We start from the raw sequence: 19,166 nt of genomic DNA, 5'->3' as shown, positions 1-19,166 counted from the left end.
TACTTAATAGACTGAAAAAAGAAGTGACACATTTTTAAATATTAGATCATTTTTAAATAAAGACTATCTTTAAAATTTAAATCATTATTCCTGTGGCCACTTGGTCAGCTGTCGTGGGAGTTTGACTGTACCCTGTAGTTAGGGGTAGCCGTACGTGGGAGCAGATTTCAAGTGTGGTCAGCCCGATTAAGTATACTGACATGTTTGCAGCTATGCGCCTGCTCTTGGCTCTTTGCTAAAAAAATTGATATCATAGTTTAGTTCTTATAAAGTTGTCCAACTTTATACACGTTTACCTACTTATTCCCAAGGTTTTTGTTTTTTTCCTCTCTATTCTTTCCCTTCCTTCATCATACATGTTTTCTTAAAAACCTTTTTCTTTCCTTAAGGGAAAAAAACCCTGTTATAGAAGTGCTCTTCTAGCCAGAAATCACCATGTCATTGACAACATAGTGAGCACTTTCCCCCTCACAATTATAATGTCGTACATCCCTTTAAGGTACACCATCACTGAAATAGATAGAGTGACAAGGCACCTTTCAGGGCCTGGGGTCTTCTCCAAGCCCCTTGCTGGCAGCTCTGTTGCTGCCAGGTGGTCCTCGAGCTGCTGACTCTCCCAGTCGTTCTTATCTTCTCAGCAAAGACACTGGAGACTCAGGACATTTTGTATTCACTTTTGTGCTGGAATATTCTTTTTTCTCTAAAACAAATTTCCAAACGTTGAACACATTTTGAACATCTTGAACTGTTTTTTTTAAAGAGTGTGATGACCATCCATGCATCCGTTATTGCACGCCAACAGTTATCAACATTCTGCTGTCCTTGTTTAAAGACCGTATTTTTAACGTCGTGTTTCCCTCTGTTTCTATGAAAATAAAATTTCTCTATTGCTAAAAAAAAATGTGCTCTCATTCTTCAGCTCCCAGTAATTTTTTTTCCTAAATGAAATTTAGTTTGAGCTGTGTTGACATTTTGCATGTATTATTTAGGAGGGCTGTTTGTTGTAACAACAACAATAGCATCTAACATTTATCGAGCAATAACCGTGCACCAGTGGTCACCCTCGCCATGCCGGTGGTCCCTCAGCAGCCTTGAAGGAGTGCTCTTCCAGACCCATTTTATAGATGCAGACACTGAGGCTCGGAGAGGGTAATAAACTTGCCCAAGGTCAACAGAGCTATGTGGTGACAGAGCTAGAGTTGTTTGGCTCCCAATCCTCAACTCTTCGCCACTGTCCCCTATTACTTATTGTAGAAATTCCACCCGAATGTAATTATGCCAGAAGGATGTAGTCCAAATATACCAAAAAATCAAACCACTAGTCTTTCCCCTCCAGTACAAAATTAGTTCAGTTTTTGATTTTTATTGAAAATGAGAACAGGTTAAGTGGAATGGTAATTTTTTTTAAAAGAAGCAGTTTTCTTTAAAGGAATATTAGGATTATCGGTGTTTTGTTTTTAACTTCAAATGCATTTGGAATTAAAATTTTAAACTCAACAATATATTAAATATTGAGATAACTGAAGCCGTTTTTCCCTTCATTCAGCTCATCAGTCTGCTTTAAGGCCTGTGACGGAAGTACGCTATGAAGTCCTTCCACGCCACGAAGCAGTGGTTCCATCCTTTCAGATGTAGGGGGGAGGCCGGGGGTGGCACATCAGTCAACAAGTCTTACAGATTCTTCTTTCAAATTCTCTTTTTGCTCTCTCCTTTCCATCCTGCTTTTTCTCTTGCCTTTGCAGTGGTGCCAACTTACACACCACGAGGGCTGTGGTTGGTGCCAAGAGGAGGGTTACCAGTACGTATCTCACTGCCGACTCTGTAGATGGTGTGGCCTCTATCACACCCTCCTAAAACAGATCTGCTTGTGCTGTTCTCATTGCTTAAACCATCCATGGCACTTGCTTCTGGAAAAAGTCAAAGTCAGTGTGGCCCTCCATGCTCTCTACACTTTGGTCACTATTATTTCTGCTTTATTACTCTCAATTACCTCTATCTACTTGCTGTTCCCTGAACACATCCTATACTCTTCGACTTTGGTTCAGCTGTTCCCTGCCTAAGATTTGCTCCCAACCCATCTACGTGCATGTTTTTGTGGCTTTATTCATAGCCCTCTCCAGTGGTGCTCAATTTCCTTCTTCCCTGGTGGAAGTGGGAGTTTGCAGCCTTCTTCTAACTCCGCACTGCCCTGTCATTCCTTTCTTTCATGTAAAAGGCATTCCTCCTTTGAGAGTCTCCTACACATTCATGAAGGACCTTGACACACAGAGGGCTAATTGATGCCATTAACCACAGGGATGACCCGTGTGGACATGGATGATCTGCACTGTTGAGCATCCACATGGATTGCTATTCAGTACACTAGTCTAGGCTCAAAGAACTTTCACTAAATTCTTCTAGACTCAAGAGAGGCGATATACTATAGCTATTAAGAGTGGGAGTGCTACATGGGCCGGCCCCGTGGCTTAGCGGTTGGGTGCGTGCCCTCTGCTGCTGGCAGCCCGGGTTCGGATCCCGGGTGCGCACCGACGCACCGCTTCTCCAGCCGTGCTGGGGCCGCGTCCCACATGCAGCAACTAGAAGGATGTGCGGCTATGACATACAACTATCTACTGGGGCTTTGGGGGGAAAATAAATAAATAAAATTATAAAAAATAAATAAATAAAATTATTTAAAAAAAAAAAAAAAAGAGTGGGAGTGCTACAGCCAGAGCCTGCCTGGGTTTGAATCATGGCACTGCTGCCAATTAACTATGTGACATTGAGCAAGTCATACAAACTCTGTATCTCAGTATTTTTCATTTGAAAGGTGATAATAAAGGGAGCCTTATAAGGTTATCAAATATATTAAATGCATTGTCAGGTAGAACTAACAGAAACATATCTGAAACATAGTTAGAACTCCGTAAGTCTTAGTTATTAATTAAAGTAATAATCATCCATTCCATTTCACAGACATGCAGCTATGACCAGGTTAGAGTTTACCACTCTGAAACAGCCTTCCTCTGAAATATTACATCTCATTCATAGACTGTAACCAGCATCTTTGCTCTTTAACTTTATCCAGACCACGAGTTTCTTACCTTGCTGTTTTCTCCCAGTCTGTCATCCTCTTCCTGACTTTATTTCCTCTCTACCCAACCCATGCCTTCTCGGGTCTTCTCATTGATCCATAGCAGCCCCTCAGCAACCACAGGGATTGTGTTCTTGAAAAGCACCACAGTTAGCAAAATCTAGGGGTGGCAAGATCACAGTCTTATAGGAAATAGGAGGTTCAGATAAAAACAGTTTTAAAATGACACTAAGCACATATCTTAAGCCTAGTAGATTCTAGAAGACAATACTGTTCCAAAGCAAACCAGGTATATTGGTGTTAAAAGTCTGCACTGATAGGTAACACTTCCCTTGAATGAATTGGCTTCTTCACGTGTTCAGAGAATTTTGCTCTAGCTTCCTGTAAGCTTTATAATCTGCTGACTCGAACTCTTTTTTAAAGTTTTCAAACCAGCCTTTGTCAAGGAATTTAATGTTTTTGTATTTGCATTCTTCTGATAGGTTTCAAAGGCTCTTCAAAATGCATATGTAATCTCTTCTACTTTTTATAATTCAAAGAAGTGCTTGTTATATGTTTTAAATATACGAGTGTGTTAACTTGTTGGTACACAAGTATATAAACTCATCTTCAAACTACAGTTAATAAATCCTGGTTGAACATGGCCTTTTACACCCACCTATCTGACAAAACCCCAACCCTGTATCATCCTACGTCCCATCTTCTCTGTTTCTGTGGCCAAATAGCTGAGCTCAGTGACAGAAAGGTCCTACAACTCTCTGGTCTTCAAGTGGGCCATGTACTCTGATGCTTTTGGCACAGGTGCTTCCTGCTATTGGATGCCATCTCTTTGCCTTGTCAGCTTGATGACTTTGTCCCGCCTTCTAGATTCTGCTCAGGGGTTTTCTCCTCTGAGAAACTTGCCCTCTTTCCCAGTTGACCTCACCCTCCTTTGGGGCTGCTGCTGTGTACATCACATTTTATTGTACTAGATGTGTACAAGTTCAGTTTATTGTTGTCTGAAAGGCAACATGTCTAATTTATTTTTGCATCTCAACAGAGTGGGTGATAAATATTTGTTGACAGAATATAGCTCTTCGTTCATATCTGTGCTGTGACACTTATCACAGTCCATTTAATACTTATGCATGTATGTATCTGTTTCTCTCACAAGGTGTTAAGCTTCTTGAGGTTGGAGACTATGCTTCATTCCTCTAAATATCCCTCAAAGCATCTATAATGTGCAGTGTGGGAATTGGTGCTCGGTAAATACTTGCTAGTTAACAGAGTTCTTGGATGATATTGGTGACCCAGGGTTTAGTTCTCCAAGCTGGAAGTGATAATCGGGGGCTTCGTAAAGAACATGTCCTTAGACTAATCTCTAGGAACCAAGTATCGTTTAGCTGGATATTTTTCAGATATAGGTTGTGACAATTTCCAACAATCAATCAGTAAAATAATTAATACATGGAAGCCAAATTTCTGTTTCAGAAGAAGATACTGATCATTCACGTCTCTTGAAGTACTGGCTGATGTTAGTACTGGCTGTTGTGCACATCGGGATCTTTGGCCATTTGACTTCTAAGTAGCTAGCTATGTTCAATAGGCTGTAAATAATGGACAAAAGACTGAAAGACTCCAGAAATCTATTGGTGTGAAGTATGGGGAAAGAACTCTAGCTATATAGGGTTGTTGTAACATATGTAACATATTGTAACATATTATACTGCTTTCTTTATTTCATTGTCTTATTAAACTTTCCAGCTCTGTACTACCTGCTAAATTAAATACCAATTCCTCATTTTGAGACCTGGCCCAATATAGATCCAACTTATCTTTATAGTCCTATTTCCTAGTGCTTATATATATCTTCTAGTCTCATCAAACTGAACCTGCATTTCTGAACTTTGTTGATCTCGGAAGCTTTTGAAAGCTTGACCCTTGTTAATAGCCTGTTGGACTTCTCTGTGTGAAATGCTGGTCTAGAGAAATAATTATTTTTAAATAAGTCATTGGAAATAGTCTACAATTTCTAACAATCTCTGAAGTCTTCCCTGCTATTAAATGTAAGCAGTCTTGCCCCAAAATTGTGAGATCATGGGATTGTTGTGGTGATTGAAGTAAATCCTCACATCTGGATTATGTTTAACTCACTAAAAGTAAAAAATTACTTCTGAGTTCTTGTAATGCTTTCAGTCCTCCATGAGTATGTGAGACTGGGGACAGAGATCATGAAAGTAGCATGTGGCATGGCCTCTGATTTCAAGAGGTTTGAATCCTAAGGATACACAAGTTCAAACACAGACAAAATTACTGAAGGCTACAGGAGTTGTGTGCCAGTAAGCGCTAAGCTGTTTTGGTGACCATAGGAATCCTGGAGTATCAGAGGTGGTGAAGGCCAAGGTGGTCTCAAAGAATTGGTGAGGAGTTGAGAGAATTGAGCCTTGAGCTGGGTCTTAGAGAGTAGGAAAATTTGATCAGGCAGAGTGGAGAGACAGAAGTGGGATAAAAACATGGAAATTATGTGAGTTGTGTGGTGAATACACATGGTGTGGGTGACTTGAAGAGATGCATTGACTCTCTTGTCCCAGGAGAGAAGGGAAGCTTCAGTGTTTTGCAAAAGAGAGCAACTATCAGTGTAGAACTGCACCTCCTTATTTTCTCTCCAAATCCTGGTACCTAGACACATTACTACATTGCTGGCTTCTAAAAATGTCGGATTGTGTTCAGTTTATTTGTTTGGAATACACACACAGAAATCTCCTGATAACTTACAGAGGTTCACATAATTAAAAACAGGGAGTTTTTTGAGGATGAATGAGAGGGTGAGCAGTGGAGAGTGGTCAGGAGTACACATGCCTTTAGCCAAGAGTCAGTGGAATGCTCTGTTTTCTAATGAGTCAGCCACCAAGCCTGTGTCTGCGGGTCATGAGGTCTGTTTGAGGGAATGTTCTTTGTAGTTCACTGGATGTTGGCTTAGCCACGGATATTGCCTTAGCCTGGATATTGCCTTAGCCTGGATATTGCCAGGGAATTGAGCCATACAGGTGTCTCAGCAATGGGCTGGACCTGACAGATGGAACTCTTTGTTGATAAGACTTTATTGAGGGCCGGCCCCGTGGCTTAGCGGTTAAGTGCGCGCGCTCCGCTGCCGGCGGCCCGGGTTCGGATCCTGGGCACGCACCGACGCACGACTTCTCCAGCCATGCTGAGGCCGCGTCCCACATACAGCAACTAGAAGGATGTGCAGCTATGACATACAACTATCTACTGGGACTTTGGGGGAAAAATAAATAAATAAATAAATAAAAAGACTTTATTGATATAATCAACAAAAGGCCATAATTTTTAGAAAATATATTTAATACTATGCTTTTGATAGATGTTTGTATTATTCATCTTTTTTATATATATATGTATGAAAATTTTTATCTTTATAATATCACATTTTCTGTATTTGATTATAGTATCACTATTACACTGTATTTGATTATAGTATCACTATTACTCATATTGGGACAATTTTTCTTCAGAACTACCAAAGAACGATATATAGCCTCTAGGGAGTGCAGCAGTAAACTATGGTTCAGAATTAGGATGACTTAGTTGCTTGTCACCTAATTGACACCTCACGGAAGGTTTACCAATTAATGAAGTACAGTTGTGATGCACTGAATGACAGAATTTTCCTTCTGTATTAAGGATCCTTGTTCTAAAGTAAATGATAAGTAAAGTTAGGTAGCATCAGATGAACTTAGTAGCTTCCCTTTTCCCTCTGCTGCCCAGTCTCCATTTATTCTTAATAAAGAGTCTGTAGTCAGAAACACAAAAGAAGGTAGCAGAATTATATTGGCATTCTCATACTATGTGCTGTCTTTCTAAGTGAAAGGGATATACTTTTAAAGTACTTAAAATGCTGAAATAGGATTGGTTTCCTAAGAAGAATAAAGAAAACCATATTGGAATGTCAAGGAAGAAAGGACAGATAGCTTTATTATTAGACAGCTAAGGAGGTAAATATACTACTGGTTACAAACCAGCACTTGTTCTTTGTGCTGGTGATGATTATTTGATAGTTGTGACATAAAGGAAGCACACGAGAACTCTGGAGAGATCCCTGGATTCCTTTTAGCGTGTTCCACCCCCGTTAGGTTACTTGGTTTATTGTAGCCTCAATGTGAAACATATATTTTATTAACTTGGTCCATGCTGTAACATATGATTGCCTTATTGTAACCCAAGTGACTTTGCTTTGCTTTGTTAAATGAAGTAGTGATTTAAATGGCTTTGAAAAATAAGGCAAGCAAAATAAGAGAAGGCTTAGTCAAAAGTGTTGTGCATGAAGTTTTCATTATTATTCTACCTGCTCAGAACAGATGCTTTCCAGAGCAGTGTTCCACTTAAGGAAATTTTCTTGGCAGAAACCTCAGGCTCTATATACAGAGCAAATATCCATGGCTTTCCTAGAATTAAAAACACTCATGCGTTTTTATTACAACATCTGTAAATGTTTATCTTGTTTTAAAGGGCAGACACACAGAATGTTGAGACTTGCTTGACAGCAGCCAGGATACCAGTTACTCTAGACAGAGTTCCCCTAGAAAGCCTGAAGACAAAGTCACATTCCCATGGTGCCTGACTGTCAGCGGTGATGACATAAGGGCTCGTTTCCTTTCAGCTAATTCATAGAATTTCAGGAAGATGATGTTTCAGCTTCCTCATTATAGGAAGGTCATGATTTTCTTTCCCTGGATTTAAAAGTTTAGATTTGTCTGCCTGATTGTGGAATCCACGGACTGTCTGTCCTTGCTGCTGAGCTCTGGGTTTTGTTTGGGGCTCTCAGAGCTCTCTGAGGAGTGTTGGACTCAATGATGGAGAAAAGGCACTATGCTATTTTTGCCTGCACCTTTTGATTTCCATGCCCTCTGCCCTGGAAAATCCATTTTCTTATCCTCATGATTCTGTTCCCTATGAAGAAGGGTTAAAGCCGTGGAACAAATTCCCCTGTTCCTATTTAATAGTAATTTTATAGTTTATGAATTGATGATATTGGAGGCTAATTCAGAATAACCACATCAGGAAGGCCAAGAAGTGTCCTAGGATCACGTACTATAAAAATCATAGTATAGCCCTTAATTTTGTACATGAGGAAAACATTTACAAAGCAAGTCTGCCTAATGGGTTGTTACTTTGAAAACTATTTTCTTTTCAGAGTTTTCTCCGGGTGCAATTTCAGTCATTTTTGAGTTATTAAAGTACAAAAATGAATGTTAAAAAAGTGCATGTGTGGTTGGTGATGAGAGAAGGATATAACTAGCTAATAAACTTCTATTCAAGGTTGAAATATGTGAAAAATTGTCATCTAGAACTATGGTTTTTAAATGGGAAAAAGTCCCATATAGAATATTTATCAAAGGAAATGTACATATATTTTAATACCAACTTAAGAAAAATTTAAGTATGAAAATTGTTTTAAAAGTATTTGACCACATGCAGTATAATTGCAGCATCTTTCTTTATCTTGATGCTCTTCTGTTGGCTTTTTTTAGAATCATTAAAAATACTTCTGAGTGACTGTATCCATTCTATTAAACCAGGAAAGAAATTCATTATGCCTGTGCTGTGTTTTTTTAGCAAATATAAGAGTTTATCACTTCAGGCAGTGAAGTGAATTTGGCTTCTGATCTTTGTGAGGTAGCGTGTCTTTCAGATCATGTTATCAAGATGCTGAGTTTCCCTTATGTTTTTTCTCTTACATTGCTTCCCTCTGATGTGGCTGCTGTGTTGACAACCCTCTCTACTTCTGCTGCTGAAATTTTTGGTTTCCATCGTAAGGAAACCTCCCAAGGTAAGCACTTATGTGGAATTTGGCATGCGTGCTGGCTAACTGTGCAAAAATCTAGGATTTTATCCATCACAATAACCCATACGGAACATCTTACCCCTTGAGAAGAAAAATCAGCATTCTAATGTAAAACTTAAACCACAAACAAATAATTAATTTTGGTAGTGATATAAATTAGAATGCTCCTCTCCATTTATAAAGCACTCTCATACATTATTTCATTCTTGGGATTAATGCTCTGATCCTCAGAGCAAACCTGTCAGGTTACTGTTCTATTTTATTGATGATGAAATGAAGCTCAGAGAGATGAAATAGCATGTCCTAATTCACAGATTGAGTAAGTGGACGAGCTGGGACTGTACAATATCACCACCTGGAAAGTGGAAAGCCAGCCCTAGTGGTCTAGTGGTTAAGATTCGGCACTCTCACCACTGCCACCCAGGTTCGTTTCCTGATCAGGGACCCACACCACCCGTCTGTCGGTTGTCATACTATGGCGGCTGCGTGTTGCTGTGATGCTGAAAGCTCTGCCACCAGGATTTCACATACCAGCAGGGTTACCCATAGTGGACAGGTTTCAGCAGAGCTTCCAGACTAAGACAGACTAGGAAGAAGGACATGGCCACCCACTTCTGAAAAAATTGGCCGTGAAAACCCTATGAATAGCAGTGGAGCATTGCCTGATACAGTGCCGGAAGGTGACAGGATGGCACAAAAAGACTGGGCAGGGTGCTGCTCTGCTGTACCCAGGGTCGCTAGGAGTCAGAATCGACTTGATGTCACTAACAACAAAGAAAGTGAGAGGACAAAAATGATAATATCATAGAATGATAGTGTGGTAACTATGATTATTAAGTGGGCAAACTATCTTTTCTGTGTCCTACTAAGAATAGTTGATATCATCATTAGATAGAGTTTCAACCATCCACCAATTCTATGTGCTACATTGGAGTTTCTCGCCAATCACCAAGTCCACTAATTGGAATTGTCCACCTTGCTCTGGCCAACCTTTGATGCCATGTTTACCAGTGAGAAGCCCAAAAGTTAGTGAGTAGGTGGGGGAAAAGTATATGAGAAGCCGGGGATCTGAATGACCAAATCCTGAATAATTGAAGGCTGGTTTTGTTACCGGTGACTATTTTATTGGATGTCAAAGGGACACTTAGTGCCAAAAGAAAGGAGAAATTTGACCAGCCCCTGACCAATGATACTGATTATAGATTTGGTTTCTGAAATGGGATCAAGACAGGCTACACCCACACACATTACATGGTCAGAATCTAAGACAGTAAGGATCCAGAATAGATTAGGCTTACTTACCTCTGGCGTTATGAAGGAAAATCCAATTTGGCTTTTGGAGTATGGAAACCCACTAAAATGCTAAATGTTATCTTCTGTGTTTATTGAAGGCAATATAGGATTTTCTTTTGACACTGTGTAAGAGTTTCAGCTTCAGCAGGGAAGGCACACATCGAACAAATACTATGAGATTTTTTAAGAAAGAGGAAATATATAATATTGTAGAAGTATGAGCACTGTCATCCTGGCCAAATCTGGGGGATTAGGAGGTTCTCTCTGAGCAATTATTGATATGGATATAGTCCCTGAAATTTCGACCAAAACAGTGTCTCTGCTACTCAGAAAGGTGTGAGTTCCCCTTAAGTACCTCTTCTTTCCCTTGCTGTTGGTCCCTAGAGGTTTCAGAACAGACAGTCCACCTTGTGATATATTTAATTTTTCCCCCACAAAGAAGGGCAATGAAATCCTGAACAATTCCACATATGACTGCTTAGTGAAGGAGAAGCAATGAAATGAAAGAGACACAAAAACACGTTTTTTTAAAAAATCACTAATTGCTTTATACGCAGAAATGTTCTGGTTTCTTTCTATCCAGGATATATAGCTTAATGGTTTCACTAGGTATCATTATTGATAGTTCCTAAGAAGTGTCATGACATTTTCAAAATATAACGAATGTTAAATCACCACGTTTAAATATATCTATGCATGCCATATGTGCCATAGGGCACATGTAGAAAGTACAAAGATCGTCTTGAAATCAAATAAGTAACACAATAGAGTCAAATTTTTTAAAATGACACTAAAATAGTTAAGGCCTTGTCCTGCAGAAACTGTAAACATTGAAAGCAAATGGGAAAAGGAAAGGTGTTTTTAATGATGATTATATAAGCATGAAATTTTTTTGATTTAAAACAATGAGATTTTGACATGAATAATTAGCAAAAGCATCAGAGAAGACTGGCTGGTTCAATTTAACACATAATTATTCCAGGCAGGGGACAAGTGCTGCATGAATCAGACCCAATCCTAGCATTCTAGTGAGGGTGGGATAGGGAACATATGCACAATATAATATAAAATCAGTTTGTTAAAGGGGCAGAATATTTATGGAAGTCGTAGGATGACGGGTCCTGTTCTGACTTCTGCAGAACTGAGGACAGCTAGGACTGGACAAAATATTTTTTAATACTTTTATGCTTTAAGGCACTGGAGAAATACCAACTTAGTTGGGGAATTGCCAGACCAAGATCCAAGAGAAGGTGGAAATATAGAGAGGTGAACCTGTCGTTTGGGTGTATGCCTTTCAGTTAAAAGCACCTTAAAGACAGAGCAGTGTTTCTGACAGCCTTGCAGGGCCTAGGAGGTTCAGGGGGACAAAAGTTTTGAAGTTTAGGATCTGCCAGAGGTGGAGTCCTTGGTAAACTCCTTATACTTTGGGTTGGCAAAGTGGATTGAGACCCAGCCTTGGGTGGGGTATAAAGGTGAAACAGCAGTAAACCAGTCCTCACATGGATTGCTGTGTGGCTGTTGCAAGATCCTTGTCTGATCCAGAAAAATCTCAAGCACTAAAATTGGATCAAAGTGATCCTGGAGTGCAGGTCCCCTTAGGCACCTGGAAGAAGCAAATGTAATCTTAAATCTCTAAAGATTCCAAAAACCTTTTTAAAAATACAATGTCCAGTACACAATCAAAGATAAACAGGTGCATTACAAGATAAGGCAACATGAACAAGAACTAGCAGAAATAATAAAAAGTAGAAATAGACCCACAGATGCTTCAGATGTTCAAATTGTTAGGCATGAACTTTAAAATATCTATACTTATTATATTCAAACAGATAAAAGATAAAACTTTTAAAATGTTGGAGAGGACTGAAAATTATAAAAGGTGACAAAACAGATTTGGCAAATAACCCAATAGAAATTCTCACCCTGACAAACCCTAAACCAAAATTAAGAACTTAGTGTTAGGGTTTAACAGCAGAACAGATCCAACTGAAGAGAGAATTAAATAACTAGAAGATAGGTTAGCAGAAAATATCAAAATGAAGCGTAGAAGAGACAATTGGTGCTGGAACTACTGAACATGCACATGCACAGAAATGAATTTAGGTACAGACCTTATACCCTTCGCTAAAATTAACTCAAAATGAATCATAGATCTAAATGTAAAATGCAAAACTATAAAACTTCTGGGAGAAATTATTTGAAAAACACACCTGATAAAGGTTTGTTATCCAAAATATACAAATAATTCTTAAAACTCAACAGTAAGAAAATGAACTACCCCGTTACAAAAAGGGCAAAATAACTGAACAGACACCTCACCAAAGAAGATATACAAATGGCAAATATACACATGAAAAAAATGCTCATTATCATATGTCATTAGGGAATTGCACATTAAAACAACAGTGAGATACCACTACACACCTATTAGAATGACTAAAATCCAAAAATCTGACAATACCAAAGCTCCTGAGGATGTGGAACAACAGGAACTCTCATTCATTGTTAGTGAGAATGAAAAGTGGGATAGCCACTTTGGAAGACAGCTTGGAAGTTTCTTATAACACTGAACATATTCTTATGATATGGCTGAGCAATCATACTTCCAGATATTCACCCAAATGAGTTGAAAACTTCTGTCCACACAAAAACCTACACATGAGTGTTTACAGCAGCTTCATTCATAGTTGCCAAAAACTGGAAGCAACCAACATGTCCTTCAATAAGGGGATGGATACACAAACTGTGGTAACACCATACAATGGAATATTGTATGAGCTATTAAGCCATGAAAAGACATGAAGAAACCTTAAATGCATTTTGCTAAGTGAAAGAAGCCAGTCTGAAAAGGCTGCATACTGTGTGATTCCAACTATATGACTTTCTGGAAAAGGCAAAACTATACAGACATTTAAAAAAATCAATGGTTTACCTGGGACAGTGCCCGTAGCACATGGCAGCTACACAATGACTGTTGAATGAATGAAGAAAGGAGAGAGAAATAAAGAACAGCTGGAGCAGAAGGGCGCTCACCGGTTTAACAGAAAGAAAGTTCAAGTCTAGCTAAATTATTAGTCCCCTTCACTGACAGACAGAGCCACCCTGCCAGAGACTGAGCCAGAGAACACTCTCAGCCCTGACTCCATTCTCAAGAAAGACCCAAATGCCTGGCTGGTCCGTGATCCTAATGCTCCTCTCTGGCCTGATGCAAAAGGGATAGTGCCTGCTGGACCTTACAAATCGCACCATCAACTTGGATTCTCTTGTCGTTAATTTGTGTTTCCTATGGAATATTTTTTCATGTAGTCTGTGTTTGGGCCATTGTTGAAATTATGTCTAATTATGTGATGATGGTAAATAATAATTACCTCCCTGCCATATGCACTGTTTCTATTACCTGTAAGGATTTTGTGCCTTTTACTAACAAGTGTTCTAAGGTAGGAGTGCTGATTAGGAGAAAGCAGGGAATGTCATTTTGAACGTTTGGTTGAATTATCACTATTTCTACCCAACTCCTATGCAGGAAAGGTCTCACATTCTTTATGTCAATCCATGGAACTATACTCTTAGAATGTTATTTCCATTGTTACTATTAATAATAGCTATATTTAATTTAGCGCTTAGAATATGCCAGATCCACTTTATTTGTTTTTATTTTTTTTTCCAAACAATTTATTTATTTATTTATTTTTTCCCCCAAAGCCCCAGTAGACAGTTGTATGTCATAGCTGCACATCCTTCTAGTTGCTGTATGTGGAACACGGCCTCAGCATGGCCGGAGAAGTGGTGCATCAGTGTGCGCCTGGGATCTGAACTTGGGCCGCCAGCAGCGGAGCACGTGCACTTAACTGCTAAGCCACGGGGCCAGCCCCCCAGATCCACTTTAAATCCAAATTAAAATTCAGTGCAAACTTGGGTGCCTTCAGAGAGGGGAAAAAAAAATCAGTGGTTGCAAGGGTGAGTGGGTGGTGAGGAGGGATGAATAGGTGAAGTACAGGGTTTTTAGGACAGTGAAACTGTTCTGTGTGGTACTGTAATGGTGGAGATATGACATTATGCATTTATCAAAACTAATAGAACTGGACAGCTCAAAAGAGTGAATGGTAATATAAACTCTGGAATTTAGTTATTAATATTGGTCAGTTGTAACAAATGTGACACACTAATGCTAGTTATTAATAGTAGGGGAAACTGGCAGCAGGTGCTTGAGAAGAGGGAGTGTATGAGAACTCTGCACTGTCTGCTCAATTTTTCTGTAATCTGAAAACTTTAAAAAATAAAGTATTAATTATGAAAAAAATAATGTAATTCATCATATTAACAGAATAAAAAAAAGAACCATGTGGGGTCGGCCCCGTGGCATAGCAGTTGGGTGCACGCGCTCCACTGCTGGCAGCCCAGGTTTGGATCCCAGGCGCACACTGGTGCACTGCTTGTCAGGCCATGCTGTGGCGGCATCCCATGTAAAGTGGAGGAAGATGGGCACAGATGTTAGCCCAGGGCCAGTCTTCCTCAGGAAGAAATGAGGAGGATTGGCATGGATGTTAGCTCAGGGCTGATCTTCCTCACACACACACAAAAAAAGAACCATGTGATTATCTCAGTAGATGCAGAAAAAAAGCATTTGACAAAATATAACACTTATTTATGAGACAAACTTGCAGCAAGCTAGTAGTAGACAGAAAGCTCCTCAACAAAGTAAAGGGCATCCATTAAAAATCTACAGCTGTTGTCATACTTAATGGTAAAAGATGGAACACTTTCCACCTAGGGTGGGGAATAAGGCATGGCTATTGATGTAGCCACTTCTATTCAGTATTGACTGGAGGTCCTAGCCAGTACAGTAAGGCAAGAAAAAGAAAGAAATTCAGATTGAAAAGGAGGAAGCAAGAGCATCTTTATTTGTAGACAATAGGTCATATACTTGGAAAACATTAAGAAATCTCCAAACAAGCTCCTAAAGCTTACAAGTGGCAAGGTGGCAGGAAAAAGGTCAAAATATTAATTGTATTTTTTTGTACTAGCAATGAATAATTAGAAAATAAAATTTAACAAAAGCCCAATAATTTACAGTAGCTTCAAAAACGTTAAATACTTAGAGATGTACTTAGTGAAAGCTAGGCCTGGTGGTCTAGTGGTTAAGATTTCGTGCTCTTGCCACTGTGGCTCGAGTTCTTGCTCAGGGACCTCCACCGCTCATCTGTTGGTTGTCATACTGTGGTGGCTATGTGTTGCTGTGATGCTGGAAGCTATGCCACGGGTATTTCAAATACCAGCAGGGTCACCCATGGTGGACAGGTTTCAGTGGAGCTTCCAGACTAGGACAGACAGGAAGAAGGACCTGACCACCCACTTGTGAAAAAAATGACCATGAAAACCCTATGAATAGCAGCAGAGTACTGTCTGATACAGAGCCAGAAAGTGAGAGGAAGAATAGAATGAATAGGATGAATTTGGTTTGGTCATTGGGGAGGCTGGAGATGATTTCAATAAAATGTGCCAGATAGCCAGGCCCATGGCTTAGCGGTTAAGTGCGCGCGCTCCGCTACTGGTGGCCCGGGTTCAGATCCCCGGCGCGCACTGACGCACCGCTTCTCCGGCCATGCTGATGCCGCGTCCCACATACAGCAACTACAAGGATGTGCAGCTATGACATACAACTATCTACTGGGGCTTTGGGGAGAAAAAGGGAAAAAAACAGAGGAGGATTGGCAATAGATGTTAGCTCAGAGCCAGTCTTCCTCAGCAAAAAGAGGAGGATTAGCACGGATGTTAGCTCAGGGCTGATCTTCCTCACCAAAAAAAAAAAAAAATGTGTCAGAAAAGAGGTAATAAGGGCCTGCACTAGTGTGCTGCCATGAGACTGGAGAAGAGGAAGGGAAGAATTATCAGAACATTGCTGAAATAAAGCATCCAGGGCTTGGATGCTGACAACATATGGGAGAAGACAATATAGCAGAAGGAGTCAGAGATGACTCTGGAGTTTGAAACAGAGAATGACTGAAAATTCAGCAGAATTAAAGAAAAAAAGAGCTGGTTTGGCTCAGGAAGAAGTTGATGGGTTCAGTTTTAAAGTGGGTTGAATTGGAAATGATGGCAAAGCGTCTGATAGAGATGCCTAGCAGGTTGTACAAGGTTTGCAGTCTCTGCCCTAGAGAGGTCAGGTAAATTCTTGTAGGGAGGAGATAGGAGGTGAAGGAAGGGGTATCTATTGTGTTGTCAAGGAAGAAAGGATTAAGTGCAATAGAAGACAGGAGAGAATAGAGACTAGCACCTTGGGACTCATCCTGCTCTGGGGAATGGGAAGAGGAGGAGGAGCCAAGGAAAACTAAGAAGAGACTCTAGGCACTCATGTGTGCTACATGTGGGGGTGGCATTAGGATATTTACACTTGTTCTCTCTGAATATTTACACTTGTTCTTAAAAGTTATTTTTTCTAGTGTTGTATTAGGACAAGAGAAAAATAAAGATATTCTTCTGGTTGACTTTTAAAAGTTAGATTGAAAATTGTTTATGTAGTATGTGTGTGTAGCATGTTAGAATGGAAAGGGACATTTATACAAATTTGTATTTTTATGGATTGTCTTGTACTATGTATTTGGATTTTTCTCTTTGGGAAGTGTTAGATTTTGTAAATTGTACTCCTAGGCAGAGAAACGTTTATTTCAGTGTAGACCGACTGCAGACCTTTTAATCCTTTCACCAGTAGCATATCATGCAATGTTTATGGGAGTGTGTTCTATTTCCCTTAAAAAGAAAAGTGAGGGGGGCCAACCCGTGGCTTAGTGGTTAAGTGTGTGTGCTCCACTGCTGGAGGCCTGGGTTCGGATCCCGGGCACGCACCAATGCACCGCTTGTCAGGCCATGCTGTGGCAGCGTCCCATATACAGTGGAGGAAGATGGGCATGGATATTAGCCCAGGGCCAGTCTTCCTCAGCAAAAAAAAGAGGAGGATTGGCATGGATGTTAGCTCAGGGCTGATCTTCCTCACAAAAAAAAGACAAAAAAATAAAAGAAAAGTGAGCTTTTAGACAAACATGGAGACACCTGCTTTATGCCTCCTCATTAGTTTGAACAATAAAGAGCCTTTGTCTCATAATTTTTGGAGTTGAGGTAGGTGTGTTTTTCCATGTCAGTGTGACTGTAGTTTTGAGTTCAAGGTTTTTGTCTTAGAGGTATTGCAAATAGAGGCAAAAGCGGGGAACTGCTTGTTCGTTTAGTCACCTTCTCATAAACTTTGGATTTTGGCAGGAGGGTGGTACAGAGGGAGAAAACATATGTGTGTAGAGAATCACTGTCTAGTTATGCCATTATGCACGCTCCATTGATGGAGAACGGGAAAACGTCCTCGGTCACAGTAGCTTTGCCTTCAGAGGCCTAGTTCCAGGTCTTCCAGACGGTCCCTGAAATGTCTGACATGTTCTAGGACCTTTCACTTTTCATGCTTTTGTCACATCTGGCACAAGTATCTTACATTCCTGAGGAGCCACACTGAAACACATGCAGAGAAAAACAAAGGAATTCTTCCTTCCTTTTTCTGTTTTCTTCTTCGCTCCCTCAGTATATATTGAGCACCATCCATGTGCCAAGTGAGCACTATAGAGCTGGAAGAAATTTCTGAATCCCGACCATTCAAACCCTCTTATTTAAGACCAAGGAGATTGATGCTTAAGGAATGAGTTGGTCAAGACCATCCAGTGAGAGAGCTTGGCTCCAATCCTAGGCCTCTGAGTACCAGTCTGGTACAGTCTAGTATATTTTTTATTACACCACATGGTTGTAAAGTTGTTTTTCTATTGGTTGGGTTTTGTGGGGCAAAGCAAGAAGGAAGAGTTTGAAGACAATGTAAATATCTGCAAGATCACTCTGTTTAGGATCATAGCCTTTTTTACTCATTTTTTTACTCATGATCATTGTGTTTAATATCTCATAAGTTAGTGTATGATTTATTTGAACAATTTGATCTTGTTAATTAAACTCACTTTATATGGTTTTTATTTTATTTACAAGTGTGGTTAGGAACTACTAAACTTTAAAGTGTTTAATCCCTCTTCTGTTTCCCTAAGTTTGTTGGCAACATTGTGAGCAGAAGGAAACATTACAGCAAAATAAAATTGTTACTTTTTGAAGGCAGTTTCCTTTAAAGAGTCACAGCGATATACCAAAAACTTGACTTGACGAAATTGCTGAGGAAAAAGGAGGGGAAAATCTTAGTATGTACAGCTTATGCCATCTGAAGTGCAGCTTCCTTCAGACTTGTTTTACTATCTGTAAAACAAGATACTATCTTGTTTTACTATCTGTCACTGGGCCATCATTTTCTGTTGCCTTTACTGCTTCACTTTGTGAATTTCTGAAAACTAAGTGTTGGCCTCAAATGAGATGAGTTGTAGACCTGCGCTGTTCAATGTAGCTGCCGTTTAGCCACATGCGGCTTTTGAGCATGTGGCTAATTGAGGTGTGTTGTAAGTGTAACATACACACCAGATGTCAAAGACTTGTAGGAGAAAAAAAACGTAAGATAAGTATTTTGGGTATCTTAGGTCAAATAAGAAACATTATTAAAATTTTTGTCTCTTTATTTTTTAATGTGTCTATGAAAACATCTTAAATTCCGTGTGTGGCTCACATTATATTTCTGTTGGACAGCACTGTTTCAGGCCAAACACATGGCTGAGCATGGAACATCTTTTCAGCATCCATCCTAAGGCTTTTGCTTGTTTCTTTACCCAGTTCACTGCAGCAGTTCTTCTGTCCTTTACATTTCTGCCTTTATATCCGCGTCCGTGAATGTTGCAGCTACACGCACTCAATGGCAGCATAGCTTTCCTGCGATGCATTTTTCCTAGGAACCGTTTTTACTTATCCGTTCAAAAGTCACTTATGAGACAAATATTAATTGAGAACATTTGTGAAAAGTATTGTATGAGGAGTGTGTGGGGCTCAAGAGGTGATTAA

General features: G+C 39.8%; 1 protein-coding gene across 4 annotated transcripts in view; it reads left to right on the top strand.

Annotated features, from left to right (window-relative positions):
• The window catches only part of KIF13A (kinesin family member 13A), a 196,498-nt gene that overhangs the window by 70,194 nt on the left and 107,138 nt on the right, over positions 1-19,166 (top strand). For all 4 annotated transcript variants that reach the window (XM_087438063.1, XM_087438060.1, XM_087438061.1 and 1 more), the window contains exon 3: positions 8,888-8,900. In XM_087438063.1, the coding sequence (XP_087294189.1) occupies positions 8,888-8,900 (13 nt within the window). The remainder of the gene's footprint in view (positions 1-8,887; positions 8,901-19,166) is intronic.

Source organism: Ceratotherium simum, chromosome 13 (genome assembly GCF_057802395.1).
Source record: "Ceratotherium simum simum isolate JZ-2026a chromosome 13, ASM5780239v1, whole genome shotgun sequence".
NCBI classification, from domain to species: domain Eukaryota; kingdom Metazoa; phylum Chordata; class Mammalia; order Perissodactyla; family Rhinocerotidae; genus Ceratotherium; species Ceratotherium simum.
Note: the sequence above shows the minus strand (reverse complement) of the source record. Positions and strands in the feature narration are given on the sequence as shown.